Source organism: Callorhinus ursinus, unplaced genomic scaffold, assembly GCF_003265705.2.
Source record: "Callorhinus ursinus isolate GAN/ISIS: 27379988/994484 unplaced genomic scaffold, GSC_fseal_2.0 scaffold82, whole genome shotgun sequence".
NCBI lineage: Eukaryota > Metazoa > Chordata > Mammalia > Carnivora > Otariidae > Callorhinus > Callorhinus ursinus.
In genome coordinates, this window is record NW_027397144.1 from 561,879 (window position 1) to 577,840 (window position 15,962).

At 51.5% G+C, this 15,962-nt stretch overlaps 1 protein-coding gene across 4 annotated transcripts in view; it reads right to left on the reverse strand.

Annotated features, from left to right (window-relative positions):
• Window positions 1-15,962, reverse strand: part of COL5A3 (collagen type V alpha 3 chain) — a 36,477-nt gene that overhangs the window by 16,193 nt on the left and 4,322 nt on the right. For 3 of the 4 annotated variants that reach the window (XM_025863236.2, XM_073887768.1, XM_073887770.1), the window contains exons 4-32: window positions 15,742-15,898; window positions 14,903-15,007; window positions 14,468-14,617; window positions 12,533-12,646; window positions 12,280-12,426; window positions 11,178-11,225; window positions 11,063-11,104; window positions 10,686-10,748; window positions 10,056-10,130; window positions 9,876-9,959; window positions 9,637-9,693; window positions 9,491-9,544; window positions 9,241-9,294; window positions 8,627-8,680; window positions 8,492-8,545; window positions 8,253-8,306; window positions 7,860-7,904; window positions 7,699-7,752; window positions 7,472-7,516; window positions 7,258-7,311; window positions 6,877-6,921; window positions 5,885-5,938; window positions 5,746-5,790; window positions 5,556-5,609; window positions 4,004-4,048; window positions 3,835-3,888; window positions 3,586-3,693; window positions 3,094-3,147; window positions 544-597 (exon numbers count right to left, since the gene is read on the reverse strand). In XM_025863236.2, coding sequence (XP_025719021.1) covers window positions 544-597; window positions 3,094-3,147; window positions 3,586-3,693; window positions 3,835-3,888; window positions 4,004-4,048; window positions 5,556-5,609; window positions 5,746-5,790; window positions 5,885-5,938; window positions 6,877-6,921; window positions 7,258-7,311; window positions 7,472-7,516; window positions 7,699-7,752; window positions 7,860-7,904; window positions 8,253-8,306; window positions 8,492-8,545; window positions 8,627-8,680; window positions 9,241-9,294; window positions 9,491-9,544; window positions 9,637-9,693; window positions 9,876-9,959; window positions 10,056-10,130; window positions 10,686-10,748; window positions 11,063-11,104; window positions 11,178-11,225; window positions 12,280-12,426; window positions 12,533-12,646; window positions 14,468-14,617; window positions 14,903-15,007; window positions 15,742-15,898 — 2,023 coding nt within the window. The remainder of the gene's footprint in view (window positions 1-543; window positions 598-3,093; window positions 3,148-3,585; window positions 3,694-3,834; window positions 3,889-4,003; window positions 4,049-5,555; window positions 5,610-5,745; window positions 5,791-5,884; window positions 5,939-6,876; window positions 6,922-7,257; window positions 7,312-7,471; window positions 7,517-7,698; window positions 7,753-7,859; window positions 7,905-8,252; window positions 8,307-8,491; window positions 8,546-8,626; window positions 8,681-9,240; window positions 9,295-9,490; window positions 9,545-9,636; window positions 9,694-9,875; window positions 9,960-10,055; window positions 10,131-10,685; window positions 10,749-11,062; window positions 11,105-11,177; window positions 11,226-12,279; window positions 12,427-12,532; window positions 12,647-14,467; window positions 14,618-14,902; window positions 15,008-15,741; window positions 15,899-15,962) is intronic. The other variant, XM_073887769.1, reaches the window with a different exon arrangement.

The following is a 15,962-nucleotide window of genomic DNA, read 5'->3' on the forward strand; positions in this document are numbered from 1 at the left end:
CCTCATGCAATCGGTCCCTTGCACACGTGCACACTCAACATAAACACATGCATGCATGGATTCACAGGAGGACGTGGTCCTTATAAGCACAGCAGTACACACAGACTCACGTGTGTATACTCCATGTCCACTGACACAGCGACCGAGCACACACAGCATGCACGCGTACATACTCCGTGTACACAGACGTGCACCTGTGTGCATATCCATACCCTTTCACACACACATTTACGTCCACAGTCACACACGTGCACGCAGGCCTGGGTCCTTGCTTACCACAGGCCCACAGGTTGCAGCACCCAGACCCCATCCGACCCACCCTGAGAGGCCCGTGCACACTGGCACACACTGGCACATGTTCAGGAATGCCAGGTGGGGTCACCTACATGGGCCCTGTGCTGCGTCTGGGGATATGTGTGCAGACAAGTGTTTCTGAGCTTAGATACAGCCACCCAGGGGCCTCCCCACTGTCCTGCAGAGCCACACATGTCGTTCCTCCAGACAAGCCCTATCCTCTCCCCAGACCTCTGGATCATGACTCACCCGCTTCCCTTTTTCTCCTAATGGCCCCAGGGGCCCGGGAAAGCCAGTAGACCCCTGAGTGGAGAAATCAGAGAGAGAAGACTGGGGTGAGGAGTGGGTGGGGAGCAAAGTTGACCCCTCCCCCTTCAGCCACTCCATCCTTTCCAGGAGCTTCTTTGGTCCCTCCAGCCCCATCCTCCTCCAAGGGAGCCCTCTGCCCTCCTCTTCCCCCACGCTTGCTCACTCCACTCCAGCCACACTGGCCCCTCCACGCTACTCAGGCCCACTGTTTCACTCCTGCCTCAGGGCCTTTGCACTGGCTGCTTCCTTTGCCTAAACTTCTCTTCTCTCAGGCCCCCACAGAGGCAGCTATCCCTCATCCTTTGGATCTCACTTAGATGTCAACTCCTTAGAGAAATCTGCCACCATCCTAACCACCATATCCTCCAAGTCACCCTGCCTCTATCACACTGTCCTCTTTTGTTTTCCCAAAATCGTTATACTGAAATGACCTTGTTCCTTTGCTTACTTATTCATTGTCTGTTTTCTCTGCTAGGACATGGTACTCTGGTCTTAAGTCTCCTCAACCTGGTACAAAGTCAAAGCTTACTTGATATTTGTTAACTAACTGACCCCAGTCCATCGCGGCGGCATCCTCCCTCCACCCAGGAGAGGACATCACAGGCTCTTCTCGCCCCTCCCACCCCTCACCGCGTTTTGAATCCCAGACCTACCACTAGACTAGCTGTGTGGCCCTGGACAAATGGCTTACCCTCTCTGAGCATCAGGCTCCTTATTTGTAGCCTGGGAATACCAACAATACCTCCCTCACAAGGTTTTGGGGAGAATCAAATAGGATAAGTTATAGAAAGTATTTTACATGGTGTGTGACATAGTGAGAGCTTATGACATGTTAGCTGTCATTATTCAGGCTGATGATTACTGACTGCTATGGACCAAATGTTTGCGTCCCCTCAAGTTCATGTGCTGAAGCCCTATGTTGAAGAATGGTATTTGGAGGGGCGCCTGGGGGGTTCAGTTGGTTAAGCAACTGCCTTCGGCTCAGGTTATGATCCCAGGGTCCTGGGATCAAGCCCCACATCGGGCGCCTTGCTGAGTGGGGAGTCCACTTCTCCCTCTCCTTCTGCCTGCTGTTCCCCCTGCTTGTGCTCTCTCTCTCTCTCTCTCTCTCTCTCTCTGTGTCAAATAAATAAAAATTTTAAAATCTTAAAAAAAAAAAAAGAATGGTATTTGGAGGTGGAATCTTTGGGAGGTAAGTAGGTCATAATGGTGGAGCCCTCACGAAGGGGATCAGTGTCTTTATAAGAAAAGGAGACTAGATCTCTCTCTCTCCTTCCCTCCCTGTCACTGTCTCTCTCTCCCTCTCTCCTTCTCTCTGTCCCCCTCTCCCCCCACCCCCTCTACGTGAGGATGCAGAGAGAACACAGCTGTCTGCAAACCAGAGAGTCCTTACCAGAATCCAACCATGCTAGCACTCTGATCTCAGACTTCCAGCATCCAAAACAGTGAGAAATAAATTTCTGTTGTCTAGGCCACCCTGTCTAAAGTATTTTTTTATAACAGCTAAGACACCAACCTCAACTTAACCAACACAACATGCCTTCTGTCATGTATTACTTGCTGCCCAAAACACACAGACTGGTCTTGGCTAAGAGGCTTTGCTCTAACTCCCATGAACTCCTGCTCCAATCGGTTGAGTTCTATTCTTAGGTATGGTGCCTTGAGTTTATTCCCAAGTCTGTTTATGTCAGTTGCCCTTGCTATTGGAGTCATGTGACTTAATGAAAGTTTACAACAACTTATGGAATGCAGAAAGGAAAAGAAAGATATCTACCAAATCTAAGTTAAATGGAAAAGACTCAATAAAAAGGGAAGTCACTAAAAAAAGTCACGTCAAATGAGGCATATCCACAAGATAACTGCCAGATGGAGATGACAGAAGTGTGGGACTCTGGAAGGATTTTGCGCTTGGATTTCTTCCCAAGTGTCTAAGTTTCTGTTCCACTTTATATAAACCCAAACTATAAATCTTCAGTGATGTAATGTGGGTGTGGTTTAGGCAGAAAGACAGGTCTAATCAGCAGCCTCATCCATCAAAAAACTGGCAAACAAGTGTACATTTTTATATAAGTACATTTTATTGTAAGTTATAATTCAATATATGTAAGACATGGATTTTTTTTTTGTGTGTGTGATTCTCCTCCTTACTGGCTTGGTTTCAACCAACTCTAATGACACCAAATAAGAAGGATCGTATAGTTTTATTATCAAAATTATCAGTGTTATTATAATCAAATGGATGAGATAAAGACTACTGGTATCTCCATTTTACAATGAAGCAAGTGGGCTCAAGAGACTTGCCCAAGGTCACTTAGCAGATAAGGAGTGGGTATTTGAACCCAAGTCTGATACCAAAGCTCACAGCTTATGCTGTCTCTTAGTGACCCAGGGGGTGAACAGCTCACTCCCATAGACCACAACCTGGCCCTCCAGATGTTATTCAGTCTCTGAATGCCGTCCTTGCCTACCCCCTACCCCTTAGCTTCTTACCTTAGGGCCTGGACGTCCTGGGTAACCTGGGAGACCTGGCACCCCAAGCTTGCCCTACAGAGAAATTATGGGACAAATGTCAGAAATTGCAACCTGAAGGTCAGAAAAGAAAGGGCAGGATGGCTGGAGCATGGTGACAGGGGCAATAGGGTGAGATTCAGGGAGTTCAAGTCTTGGCTCCTGCCTGCTAGGGGCATATCTTTGGGCAACTCATTCTATTCTATTCTATTCTGTTCTATCTCAGCTTCCTTGTCTGCAAAATGGGGATAAAAATTCCTGTTGCCTGTGGTGGTTTTGGGGATAAAAATCAGATACTGTGCATGAAATTGCTCTGTAATGCTGAGTTAAGGAATTAGACGATAAGTGTGGTAGCAGCCTCCTGAGGTTGGAGATAAAAGAACCAAGGGCAGAAGACAAAAGTCCAGGGAACATCTTGGCTGCAGGATGGGAAGCCATAGAGTAGACTGGAGAGGGTGACCAAGGTCCATTCACCTTCTCCCCAGCTGAGCCTGGGGGACCCTCCTCGCCAGCCAGTCCCTCCTGCCCCTTCATCCCTTCCGGACCATCCTCTCCCCGGGGGCCGGGGGGGCCGGGGAGCCCCTGGAATAGAAAGGAGGTATCAGACCCTGAGTTACTCCTGCTCCCTCCAACTCCCTATCTAAGCCCCAGCACCCTCCCCCCTTCACTGTCTTCCCCAAGCACCCCAGAACCACTAGATCCCTCATCTGGGAGTCATCTTACCCGATCTCCCTTGAGCCCCCCATCACCCTTGAAGCCTGGGAAGCCATCCTCTCCCTAGGTGGGAGAGAGTGCAGAGGTCAGAGGTCAGAGGTCAGGACTTCAGGGAAGGGATACAACCAGAGTCCCATTATTAGGGCTCCCCCCGCAACCAGGACCCCCCCCTTCTCACCTTCTCTCCTTTCTCCCCCTGGAGACCGCGGTTGCCAGAGGTACCCTGAAAAATAAAAAAGATCTCAAGTCCCTCCCCTGCTTACAAAGGGCCCTCCAACTCAGTCCCCTGCCCCAAAACAGTCAGGACAGTCCCAAAAGGATACTGGACAGGAGTGGAAGGGGGCAGCCTTAGAGGAAATGACCTTTCTCCAACGCCTGCTAGTGTGGTGTGCAAGAGGCTGCCTCTCCACCCCTCTTCCCACTGGCAACCTCCCAGGGTCATCTGTGTGGGGGTGTGCAGGGAAGGCCAAATTTCCGAGTAATTGATTCCAATCTCCCGGGGACACTGTGTCCACAGTTCCTTCTGGCAGGAGAAAGAGGATGAACATTCCAGGCCCCAGTCTCATTCTAAAGGCAAAGGAATGTTCCCCATTGTGCTGGCTACAATGCGACTCTGTGCCTGGCAACAAGGCGAGTCTGTGCTTAGCTACAGCAAAGCTGCTCAGTTCAAGCCCAGGTGCCCAAACCCTGGTCTTGGGTTGCAATGAAAACTGCACTTGACTACAGTGTGACTGAGCTCAGAGACTATAATGAAATTGCACTTGGATACAACATAACTGTGTTTTGACAATAGCATGATTGTCTCCAGCCACAGAGAGACACAATGTAACCGAGCTCAGAGACTATAATGAAATTGCACTTGGATACAACATAACCATGTTTTGAGAATAGCATGACTGTCTCCAGCCACAGAGAGACAAAATGTAACTGAGCTCAATGACTATAATGAAGTTGTACTTAAATACAATATAACTGTTTTGACAATAGCATGACTATCTCCAGCCACAAGGGTATTCACTTGACCACAACCGTAACAAAGCTTAGGCTACCATGATTCTCTGACCTGGGCTACAATGTAATTAGACTCAGTTACAACATAGGCTTCAACTATATATAACTGTGCCTGGTTACAACGTAACTCTGAGTTTGGCCTCCCACAGGACTCTGTGGCTGACTACACTATAGCCCCCTCCTTGGTTATAGTATAACTGAGCTTGCCTACAGTGCAAAAATGTGATGAGTTGCTTCTTGGCTACCACCAAATTCTGTTCTAGACCACAGGTACTATTCTTGGCTACAGTGTAACTGGACTCATATTAGATATGAATTCCAATGCTCCTGCCCTTGGTCAACAGTATAGCTCTTGGCTGATCCCAGCATTTTTGTGCTTGAGGATCACATGGCTCTGGGCTTGAGTTAAAACCCAACTGTCTGCTTCACTACGGTGTGCTGAACTGGACCGTGTTTACAGTGAAATGGGTCCAGCCTCTGATGGACCTAACTATTCTCAACTACAACGCAACAACTACACTACTTCCCTTTGGCTGTTCAGCTCCAAGTAATGCACACACTTCTACATATGATCACTCAGATTGAAACCCCACTCCCACCACACTTCTCCTAGCTGACTGATACCTCTCACCACACATGCACACGTTTCTTATGAAGCTGGTTCCCCGAAGCCAATGTGAATGACTCATCCCTACTTGCAGGCCCCAAGTATCACATACCTTCACACCCCGAGGTCCAGGATAGCCCGGGGGTCCTGCTGACCCTTGTGGACCCTGAGATGGAGACAAGATCAGTGCCATCCTGTTCTTCCCCCACCTCCCGTGTGTTCCCAGTGCCCTCATCTCTCTCCTCGTGAGCCCTGCCTTTCAACCCTCGTCCCCAACCCAGTCTCTCCTGAGGCCCACTCACCTGGGCCCCTTTCTCTCCCGTGGGGCCCTCATGGCCTGGGTGACCCTGGGGAAAGTAGTCGTCAGAGACCGAGATTTGCCATCCAAATTCCCAAGCCTCCCCCTTCTCCTCCCTCCTTTTGCCCACACCCAGTTCTCACCGGAGGGCCATCAGATCCTGGAATGCCTGGAATTCCTGGGTTTCCAGGGGGACCCTGAAAGAAGATGAACAGTAAGGGAAGACAGATGGGTCTCAGAGTCTGGCATCCCACCAGGAACAGCCTTACTCAGACCTGCAGCTACTCAAGGTCACAGGACAAGCATATCCCACAGGCTAGGAAATCTCTCCCTAGCTTTGCCCAGATTTGCTGTGTGACCCTGGGCAAGCCCCCTTCCCTCTCTGAGCCCCAGAAATCCTCCATCTCTGGGAGAGTTGAGACAAGGGAGGTAAAAACAGTGTTGGGGGGTAACTCCCCAGCCACATCCTTTTCTTCAGAAGTGCCTCTGTCTTCATCTGATGAGAGGTGGGCCCAGGCAGGCATGAGGTGACCCCCTATGTTCTACAAACAGTGGATAGGTCCACAAGTGGGCACCTTGACCAACTAAGCCAATCAGATTTTCTTCTGAAGTTTTGAGGTAAGTGACACCTCACTTCATAGAAACTATAATCAGATGGATTTGGGTAAAGAAACTATAAGGTCAAGAGGAGCTAGGGGCTGAAATTGTGATTAAAGCAGCACAAAACCATGTAGAAATGGAACTTGGGGGTGAGGACAGACTAAGATATGGGCAGAAAGAAGCCTGTCTGCTGGTGGAGATAGAACAGATGTGCACAGGAATAAAGATGACACCACAGGGCCCCAGAGAAAGGGCTTTCCCGGCCCATGGGTCTTGCTAATATTTGCAATGACTGGCATCTGTGGGTTCCCCTAAATCCAGAGAATATGTGATCTAGCTTTGGTGGATTTCTGTTTCTCCCAACCAACCCTTCCCTAACAATGATATTTTTTTTTAACTCTGGGCTTGTTAAAGGAATGTTGCAATTTATCATTACCCAGGGCTAATAAAAGGGTCCTGGTGGGAAGCTTTTCCTACAGATAGAGCTGAAGGAAGAAGACGGGAGAGGGTGGTGGTAGGTGGGGCTGTCACTTACCTTCTCCCCAGGAGTGCCAATGGGTCCCTGAGGGCCAGGGAGTCCCTGGAAACATAAAAAAGAAGGTAGAGGTGGGGTGCCTGGCTGGCTCAGTTGGTTAGGCAACTGACTCTTGATTTCAGCTCAGGTCATGCTCTCAGGGTTGTGGGATTGAGTCCCGCATCGGGCTCCACGCTGAGCATGGAGCCTACTTAAGATTTTTTTTTTCTCTCTCTCTCTCTCCCTCTGCCCCTTCTCTGCTTGCTCTCTCTCTCTTTAAAAAAAGGGGTGAAGGAAAGCATGAGAAATGGGCAGTGAGCTCGGAAGTGGAAAGGTTGGGAGTGCTCTATGACCTTGGCTGACTACTACCGCCCCCCAATTATTGAAAATGGTAGCTCAAACCTGGGACCCGGGATTTCCTTGCTGTCCTGGAGGGCCCGATTCTCCTGGAGGACCCTGGGGAGAAAGTGGGGGTGCTGTGAAGCTGAAAGGGATCGTGGTGTTGAAGTGTCAGTGAAGTTGAAATGGGAGTCATGGGAGTGGACAGGGATATGGATGGATGATCACGGAGTCAGGACATCAGAAGGCATTAGGGGACAGAAGGCAGAACACGTACCACATTTCCTTTGGCTCCTGGAGCACCATCAATTCCAACTACACCCTGGGGGGAGGAGAGGGTGTGAGACCCGGGCAGATACCACACAGGAGCCTGAGTCTGAGACACTGAGAGGCACAGGTGGAAAGATGAGTGGGCAGAGAAACCAGGTAAGAGAAATGGACATGCAGAGCGGACAGAGGTGAGAAAAGGACAAGCAGGGTGGCGACAGAAAGTGACATTCTCACCGGCCGTCCCAGGGGACCAGGGGAGCCTCTAGGGCCTATCAGTCCTCGGGGGCCCTGCAAAGAGGTAGGAGCATTATTGCAGCATTGCTGCTCTGAGGCCCCATGAATCATGACTCCCTTCCCTGTGCCAGGCAAAGGATCCAGAGGTCCCCGATACTCACTGGCTCCCCAGCCTGGCCAGTGGGCCCCGGAGGTCCTTCGGCTCCCTGTGGGAAAGCGTTCATCACTTGGTGACGGGGGAGGAGGAAAAACACTCAGAAAACCACCTTCCCTCATCTGGGCAGACTCTTCCAGAGGATCCGAGAGTCAGAGCTTGAGGCAGTAACCAACAGACTGAGCACATGTGATTCAGTTCAGGCCCCTGACCCCAATCCTGGGCCTGCAGTCCTGAGTCTCACCTACTAACTCTGGTACTAGCCCCCAGCCCTCAATCTATCTTTTGGAGCACCACCGAGGCTCCTGACCCTCGCCTCTCATCCAGTCCCCTGAATACTCTATTCCTCTCCCCTTCTGGCTTTCTAGCTTCTAGACCATTCTCTCTCTTCCAAACTCACCTTCTCACCATCCTCTCCTGGGGGACCAGGTTGCCCCACATGGCCAAAATCACCCTGGAGTTAGGAACAGAGGGGAGTTCAGAGTGGAAATGTGGGGATAGAGACCAGCCCCACAGGAAAGGAAATGAGGCACAAGGGATGAGGGCTCACACACAGGGGTGGAGCTCCAGTGCTGGGCGTGGAGAGGGCGCCATGAATATCAGAAGGCTTGCTATGGGGGAGGGGCCTCGTACACTCACCCTTTGCCCTTTCTCTCCAGGTAGCCCTGGCAAGCCATCAAAACCCCGGTCACCCTGCACAAAGAGACACCACCCGAGCCCTGAGTCCTTGACCTGATGGTCTCTCCAAGTCCCAATCCTGACCTTATCACTCACCTTAGGTCCTGTGTCTCCTGGGAGGCCCCGAGCCCCATCTGCTCCAGAGCGGCCCTATCAGGGAGGTGACAGCATCAAGATACCTATTACTATTTGTTGAGTACTTTCCTCATGCAGAATCCTGGGGGATTCTCTGCGTACCAGTTTAACCTCCCAAATACACCTCAAAGCTGTCCATTATTCTTTATCTCTAGGCCCTTTGTTCTAGTCCATGTCACCACCATCATAAAAACTAAAATCTCCATTAAATGTCTAGCTCTGTGTTCCTCACTGCATTTAAAACTCTCTGGAATTATCTTGTTCATCATCTCCCTCAGTGCACCAGTCTTTTCTTCTGCACGTGCTGTTCCCTCTACTTAGAATACCCTTCCTCTCCTGTTTGCCTGGTTATACCTCAGATCTCAGTTCAAGCGTCATTCCATCCAGAAAGTCCTCCTTGACTCTGTGACCTGGCCAGATACCCTTGTGACTCACTCAGTAGAGCTGCCATTCTCTGTCCTCAGTGCCCTTATCCCACCAACGACACCAGCAGATCCTGGGGGCATGGAGCCAAGGCTCATGTTGGGTGTTGAGGGATGGATGAGGGATGACCTAAAGACCGACAAGTTACTCACCATCTTTCCCTCCCGGCCAGGGGGCCCAAGAGGTCCCTGAAGGCCTCGGGGACCCTAGAAGAGGAAAAAATAAAAATAAAAAGGAGAATAAGAAGGAGGAAGGACTTATTTTAAATCATCCTCTAGGAAGGGCAGTAACTGCAAAGGTATTCTTAGCCCCTTTGTCACTGTCCTCAAGTAGCACTTTATCCTGTGGCTCTGGGAGAAGACCCTTCCCAACAAATCCTGTGCCCATCCCCACCAATCTCACCTGTGGCCCCATTTCTCCCATCTCTCCTTTCTGACCCGGATACCCAGGGAGACCCTTGGAGGAAGAGAGATGAGGTAATGGAGTTAAAGGGAGGTTCTCCCCTCCACTGAGGTATCCCCCCTCCTCCATCCAGACTCCTTACTCACCACAGGGCCTGGGCGCCCAGTGAGCCCTACTGGGCCAGGGGGACCTTTCATAGACAGCTGGAAAGATGGAGGGGAACAGAACTTCAGGTCTCCCAAAAACCCCAACACCCTCCCAAAAGGCATCTTCAGGAGACAAATATCCACCTGCCTCCTGACTAGCCTTCATTATCCCCCACCTCGGTCACTCTGTCAATGTCCTCCCATTACCCCCGGTTGGTCCCTGATTATCCTCTACTCACCTGAGCCTGTTGCAGTACTGCCTGAGCCTGGGCTTGCTGGAAGGAGACTGGGGGTCCTTTGAGGGAGCTGCTTGCAAACTGGAACTAGGGGGCAGCTAGTCATGAGGGGAGCCCAAGGAGAGGCCCCCTCCTGGGTCAGGACTAAACCCCCAAGGATGTGCCACCCTATCTCCCTCTTACCGGCATCATGATCACAGTGCCTGGTAGACCCCGGATCCCATCGATGCCAGGGATTCCTGGGAGGCCAGCAGGACCCTGAGAGAGGGAGAGATACAGAGGTGGGCGGAGGCAGAGAGATGGACAGACAGAGAGATGAGAGAGATGCAGGGGGAGAGGGGAGAGAGACAGAGAAAGATGGAGGCAGGGAGAGCGAGAAATAGAGTAGGCAAGAGAAAGACAGAAGGAGGGAGAGTCATAAAAAGTGGCAGGGATGGAGAGACAGAGAAGACAGAGGTAGTGAGATAGAGAGAGAGGCAGAGAAAGACAAAGACAGGGAGAGGAGAGAAAGGTGGGGAGACAGAGGGAGGGAGGCAGGGGAGAGACAGAGACACAGGGAAAAAGACAGAGATGAAAGACACTCAGGGATAGAGACAAACGGAAGAGAAAAGCAGGGGAAGGCCCCCAGAGAAAGAAGAGGGGTAACAATTCACAGATGGGGAGAGAGATGAGCAGTGAGGTCAATGCCAGCTTTAGCATGATGCCTTCAGTGCCTGCCTCTCAGGTCCATGTTAGGACGTACAAGTTCCCAATGTCAGCTTCACAGCCTGAAACCTCACTCCCCCAGGATATAACCCAGAAGGAATTTCTTACCGGTAGACCAGGGTCTCCAGGGAATCCTGGGGGGCCAGGAGGGCCTGAGGGGCCAATCACCCCCTGTTGGGGACAGAGGAACAAAAGTCATAAGAAGCGCAGGGCCTGAGCCAAGCCAACTTCTAACCCACCACCGACCCTGACCCTATGCACACCTCCTTACCCAACACTGAGCCATCCCTGGCCCCTCAATACTATACTGACCCACATCAACTCCCCCGCACTTTACATCCTGACCCCTATTTTGACTCATCCTATGAGCTTCAAACATACAATAATCTTTTAATGATACAGCAACATCATTCCCCAGCCCCCACCCCAGGGACTCAAACACCCCAACTAGAAGAGAAAGGTGGGGTGACGCAGCCATGACTCACTCGAGGTCCTGGGGCTCCTGGAGGTCCCTCAAACTGCTGTCCCTGAGGGAGAAATGAGTGTGACCCCCATCCTAGCCCAGACCCCTCCACCTCCTCCTAGCCCCAGACCCCTCACCTGTTCAATCACTGCTGGTTCTCCTTTTGCTCCCTTCTCTCCAGCACCCTGGGGCAGGGGAACGAAGAGAAAAGAGATGTGAGTCCTGGCCATGGTCAAGGAGGAGAGTGTGGACTTTGGAGCATGCTGAAGGGTCCTAATCCTGGAGCTGCCTCTCACTAGTTGAGTGTTGGGGAGCCACTTATTCAACCCCTATGGCCTCACCTGCAGAATTAGTAGGTGAATGATAATTGTATATATCCCATGGGAAGAAGAATAAATTAAAACAATGGTTAGTACATAACAAGCACTCAGGGTAAGTTGGCTATGATTATTCCCCTCCTCTCCTGTCCAACACCAAGGCTAGAACCTGGGCTCCTTCCCTGTCTGCACTATTTTCCTAAGCAATCTTATCCAATCCCTTGGCTAAAGGCAGCATCACTTTGCTGTTGATTTCCAAGTCTTTATCTCCAGCCTAGACCACGTCCCTTGAACTCCAGAATCTTCTAACCAATTACCCACTTGACATCTCCATTTGGATGCCAAGCAGGAGTTGCCAATTTAGCACACCCAAAATGAGATCCTTGAGACTTCCCACCCGCTCTTCCTTTAGGCTTCCCCATTTTACTCAAAGGTGCCACCATGCATCTACCAAGCCATCCTTGCATCTTTCTCCATCTCCAGTAGCAAGACCAAAATGGAGCATGGTCGAAATCTGTGCACATCTCTCTATCCCCACTGCCACAACCCTCGTCTAGGTCACCAGGCTGTGTCACACGGACTACTGGTTTCCCTGCTGCCTCTCTGGCTCCCCCTACAGTCCACATGCTGTTCAGCGGCCAGAAGGAACTTTATTTAAAGTTCCAAATCAGAGCATGCTCCATTCCAAGTGGCTTCTCATCATGCTTGGACTAAAAGCCAAACACACCATCCTACCCACAGAGCCATCCATTAACACAGTTCCTGTCACATTAGAATCGTGCTAATATTTGTTGACTACAGTGGGGTGGTCAGAAGGCATTCTAGGCAAGATAAGAAGGCAAAAGAGAAAATGTGGTATGCGGCTCCAGGCAGGAGTCCCTGCCACCCCTCATCCCCCGGCAACCCAAATCCTCAGACTCACAGGGAAGATCTGGAACTGAGTCTGCGATGGCTGTTCTGCTGCCCGGAAGTCAGGGCCCATGGTGGGGCCACCTCCTTCTTTGTCCTCTTTGGCTAACTTAGTCTCCAGGGTCCTTAGTTCAGTTCCATTGTCTGGGTCCAGGCCCCCCTGAGGACATTGGGACAGACCAAAGTTTGCCCCTGGGCCTCCTCATTGTCTGCCACAACCACTGCCCCAGGACTTTCCCCTCCAGCCCCGTCCACTTCCCACTGACCTCTAGCATGGTGACATTGTGGCCAGTGGTCACAGTGGTGGTAATGACCAAAGGTGTGGGAGTCGGAGGCAGAGTTGAAGCTGCTGTCTCTGTTTGGGGGATGTCGGTGGAGGTCTGCAACAGGGCCAGGAGTGTCAGGTCTGGGGTCAGTCCAATAAAGACAAAAAGAGGAGATAGGCTCTGCCCCCCAGGAGTGCCTAGTCTGAGGAGGGTAACAAAGGAGGATTCCCAAAAAACACCAGAGGGGTGTTAGGTAGGGGGCTAGCCAGTGGAGGCAAATGTGTGCTGACTAGAACAGCCAGCAGGGGGAGGCCTCCTATGTGGAAGAGGAGCAAAGCTAGGCCAGGTCTGGGAGACCTGGAAGGCAGAGTGGGGCTGGCTCCAGAGCCCAGTGATCAGAGTCAAGGTCCAGTACTCAGGGCCAGACTCCTGGAAGCCTATCCTATGTGCCTTCTCCCAAGGCAGAGCTCAGCGGTCAGCCAGCCAGGCCACAGAGAGGCTTGGACAGCTGCAGAGGAGTTTGGTCAAGGGCACAAAGACGGTGGTAGAGGCCCAGGTGAGGGGCTGGGGCTGAGGAAGGGGTTGGAGAAGCGTTCTTTTTCTGGGTCTAAGTGATCTTTTCTTTATCTCCACTGATGCTGAGAACAAATGTAGTGCAACCAATGACTCTCCCCCAACCAGGGACCTCAGCCAGTGGCCCGCACCAAGGATGCCTACCCAGTGAGCCACCAACTAATGATCCCCTATTAATGGCCTCCAATTATTCCTACAACGAGTGACCCATTATTAACTCCAGTAACTCCAATTAATGACCCCCATCAATAACCCCTGACTAATGATCCCTACTAAGGGACTTAACCAATGACCCCTCCACTAATAACTCACATCATTGGCCTCACAGCAGTTAACCCCATAACCAGCGACCCATCAGTGGTCCCCGAGGCAATGGCTCCAACCAGTTATTCTCCCATCCAGTGACCTCCCCAACTAATGACCCCAACCAGTGACCTCCTCCACAATAAGCACTAGCTAGTGGCCCCTCAACTAACAAGCCCCACCAGTGACCCCTTAATCAATTATTCCCCTAACCAGTGATCCTCTAACAATGAACACCCATGAGTGAGCCTAACTACTTCTCCCCAACCAATGATCCCCAAACAGTAATTTCACTAACCAATGACCCATCAATGACTTCTCAACTAATAACCCATCAGGGATTCCCAAACCAATTATCTCATCCATGACCCCTTGAAAGTCATTCCTTCAACTGGTGATTCCAGTTGGTGACCCCACTAATGCCTTTTAATCAGTGGTCCCCTACTGATGACCTACCTTCTCAACTGATGATCCCCAGCAATGACCTCCCACCATTTACCCTAAACCAGCGATACCAGTAACACCAACAGTGGTCTCTATCAATGACTTCCAACAGTGATCTCCACTAGGAACCTCCCAAACATGGACCTCAATCAATATCTCCCTATAGTGACCCCCCAACCAGCAATCTCTTTCAGGGAAGCCAAAGAATGCCCCCAAATTAGACTCCCCCAATGAATAACCCTCACCAATGACCCCAACGAGTCAACCTCAAACTGACACTCTTAACTAATGAAACCATCATTCACCCCAGCTAACGGCTGTCCTTAAGTAGCCCTCATCAAGAACCCTCTAATAATAAGGTACTCCTCTGGGTGTGCCCCCTTCCTCCAGCCCCTAAAACTGGATGTTGGGGGGCAGAGATGGGAAAACTCATAAGACAGTACCAGCCGCCCCCCACCCACCCCCACACACATAGTTATCAGTCAGCGGAGAAAAGTCAAAGGTCAGGGATTGGAGACCAAAGGCAGAGAGCTTGGATGAGGCACCAGCAATCAGTGGGAATCAGAGACCAGAGGTCAGGCAAAGAGCAGAGGTGAGTGGTCGCAGATCCCTTACCCGGTTCTCCAGGGAGCCAGGAGGTGGGCTTGCGGTCAAAGTTCCCTTGTTCTTCTTCCTGCCCTTCCCCTTACGACCTCGCCCTTTTTTCTTCCCTTTTCCCTTCCCCTTCCGTCGAGGGGGAGGAGTTTCTGGCTCACTCTGGGGCACCTGGGAAGAGGACCCCCATCAGGTCCAGAGCCCCTCAATGGAGGCCCCATGACTCAGTCATCTGGGACCATGCTGGCACATGGCCCATTGGTCCTGTTTTGAAGCCAGGGCTCACTCAGCCCTGTGACCTAAAGTCAATCATACGATCTGGGGCTAGGAATCACTCAGTTATATGACCTAGGTCAAAGTCACTGACCCGCGGATAAGGGTCAGACTTCACTCATTCCTGAGACCTGGAGCCAGAGATGACTCAGCCTGTGACCTCAGGACAAGCTCCTCACTCACCCCTGTGGTTATAGGGTCCAGGTTGTCACAGCCGGGAAGGTATCGCTCACAGGCCTGGAAGGCAGCCTGAGGATCTGGGCTTATCAGCAACTCCTGAATATCTCCCTGGGGAGAGGATGGGGGTAAGGGACGGGAGCTACAGGCTGACTCTGACACCCCATCGCAAGCACCAAGGCTCCCTCAACCCAGAGCACCCTAAGTATAAGGAGGGGGTGGCCCCACCACAGCCCCAGCAATCCCTCTGCCCCTCAAAATTGAGAGGAGGAAGATTCTATCATGGCCACACCAAATCACAACCACAAACCATACCCCACAACATCTGTCCCATCAGGAGGCACATTTATTCCTTTGCTCTCAGGCACATGGTGACACCTAAAACGTGCCAGGTGCCCTTCCAGGCTTCGGGGATAAGGAGGCGAACAAGATGGCCCTGGAGGGGCCTGGCCCACTGGAGGGGACACATATCACAGCCACACACAGCGCAGACACCACACCAAAAACACATCTGTCACTAGCCACACAATGCCATGCCTTGCCAGCACCCAACATCACAACCACTGCACACGGTTACACACTATAACAACCAGTGGAGTCCCGTGTCACCAGCTTATTCTTCCACCACAAGTCAAGTATGTGCCATCATGCATTCTCGTTTTGTGTCGCTACAATCTCACACACCATGAAGATGCACAGTGATGCATGCTGCTCCCTCTTCTCAGCTTCCTGGCGCAAGGTTGAAGCTGGACATCTCCCTTTTCCTATCTCTTCTCCACATTCAGGCTGTGGACAAAACTCCCTCCCATTCTCTATCTCGGTTTCCCCTATCCCTGAACCCCTACCTCAAAAGTCTCCTCCCCGAGGTCCTGGGTCCCCAACACAGTGAGTCCAGCTGTGCTAATGAATCGAGGCCCATGGCCCAGCGTGGGGGGCTGAGGCTCACAGTCAGCCACCAGAGTCACCCTCCTGCCATCCACACTGACTGCCACACGGTGCCACCTGCAAGGGGACAGTCTCAGTGGGGGGTGCTTCTCACCCCACTTCTCTCTAGACCCCAACTTTC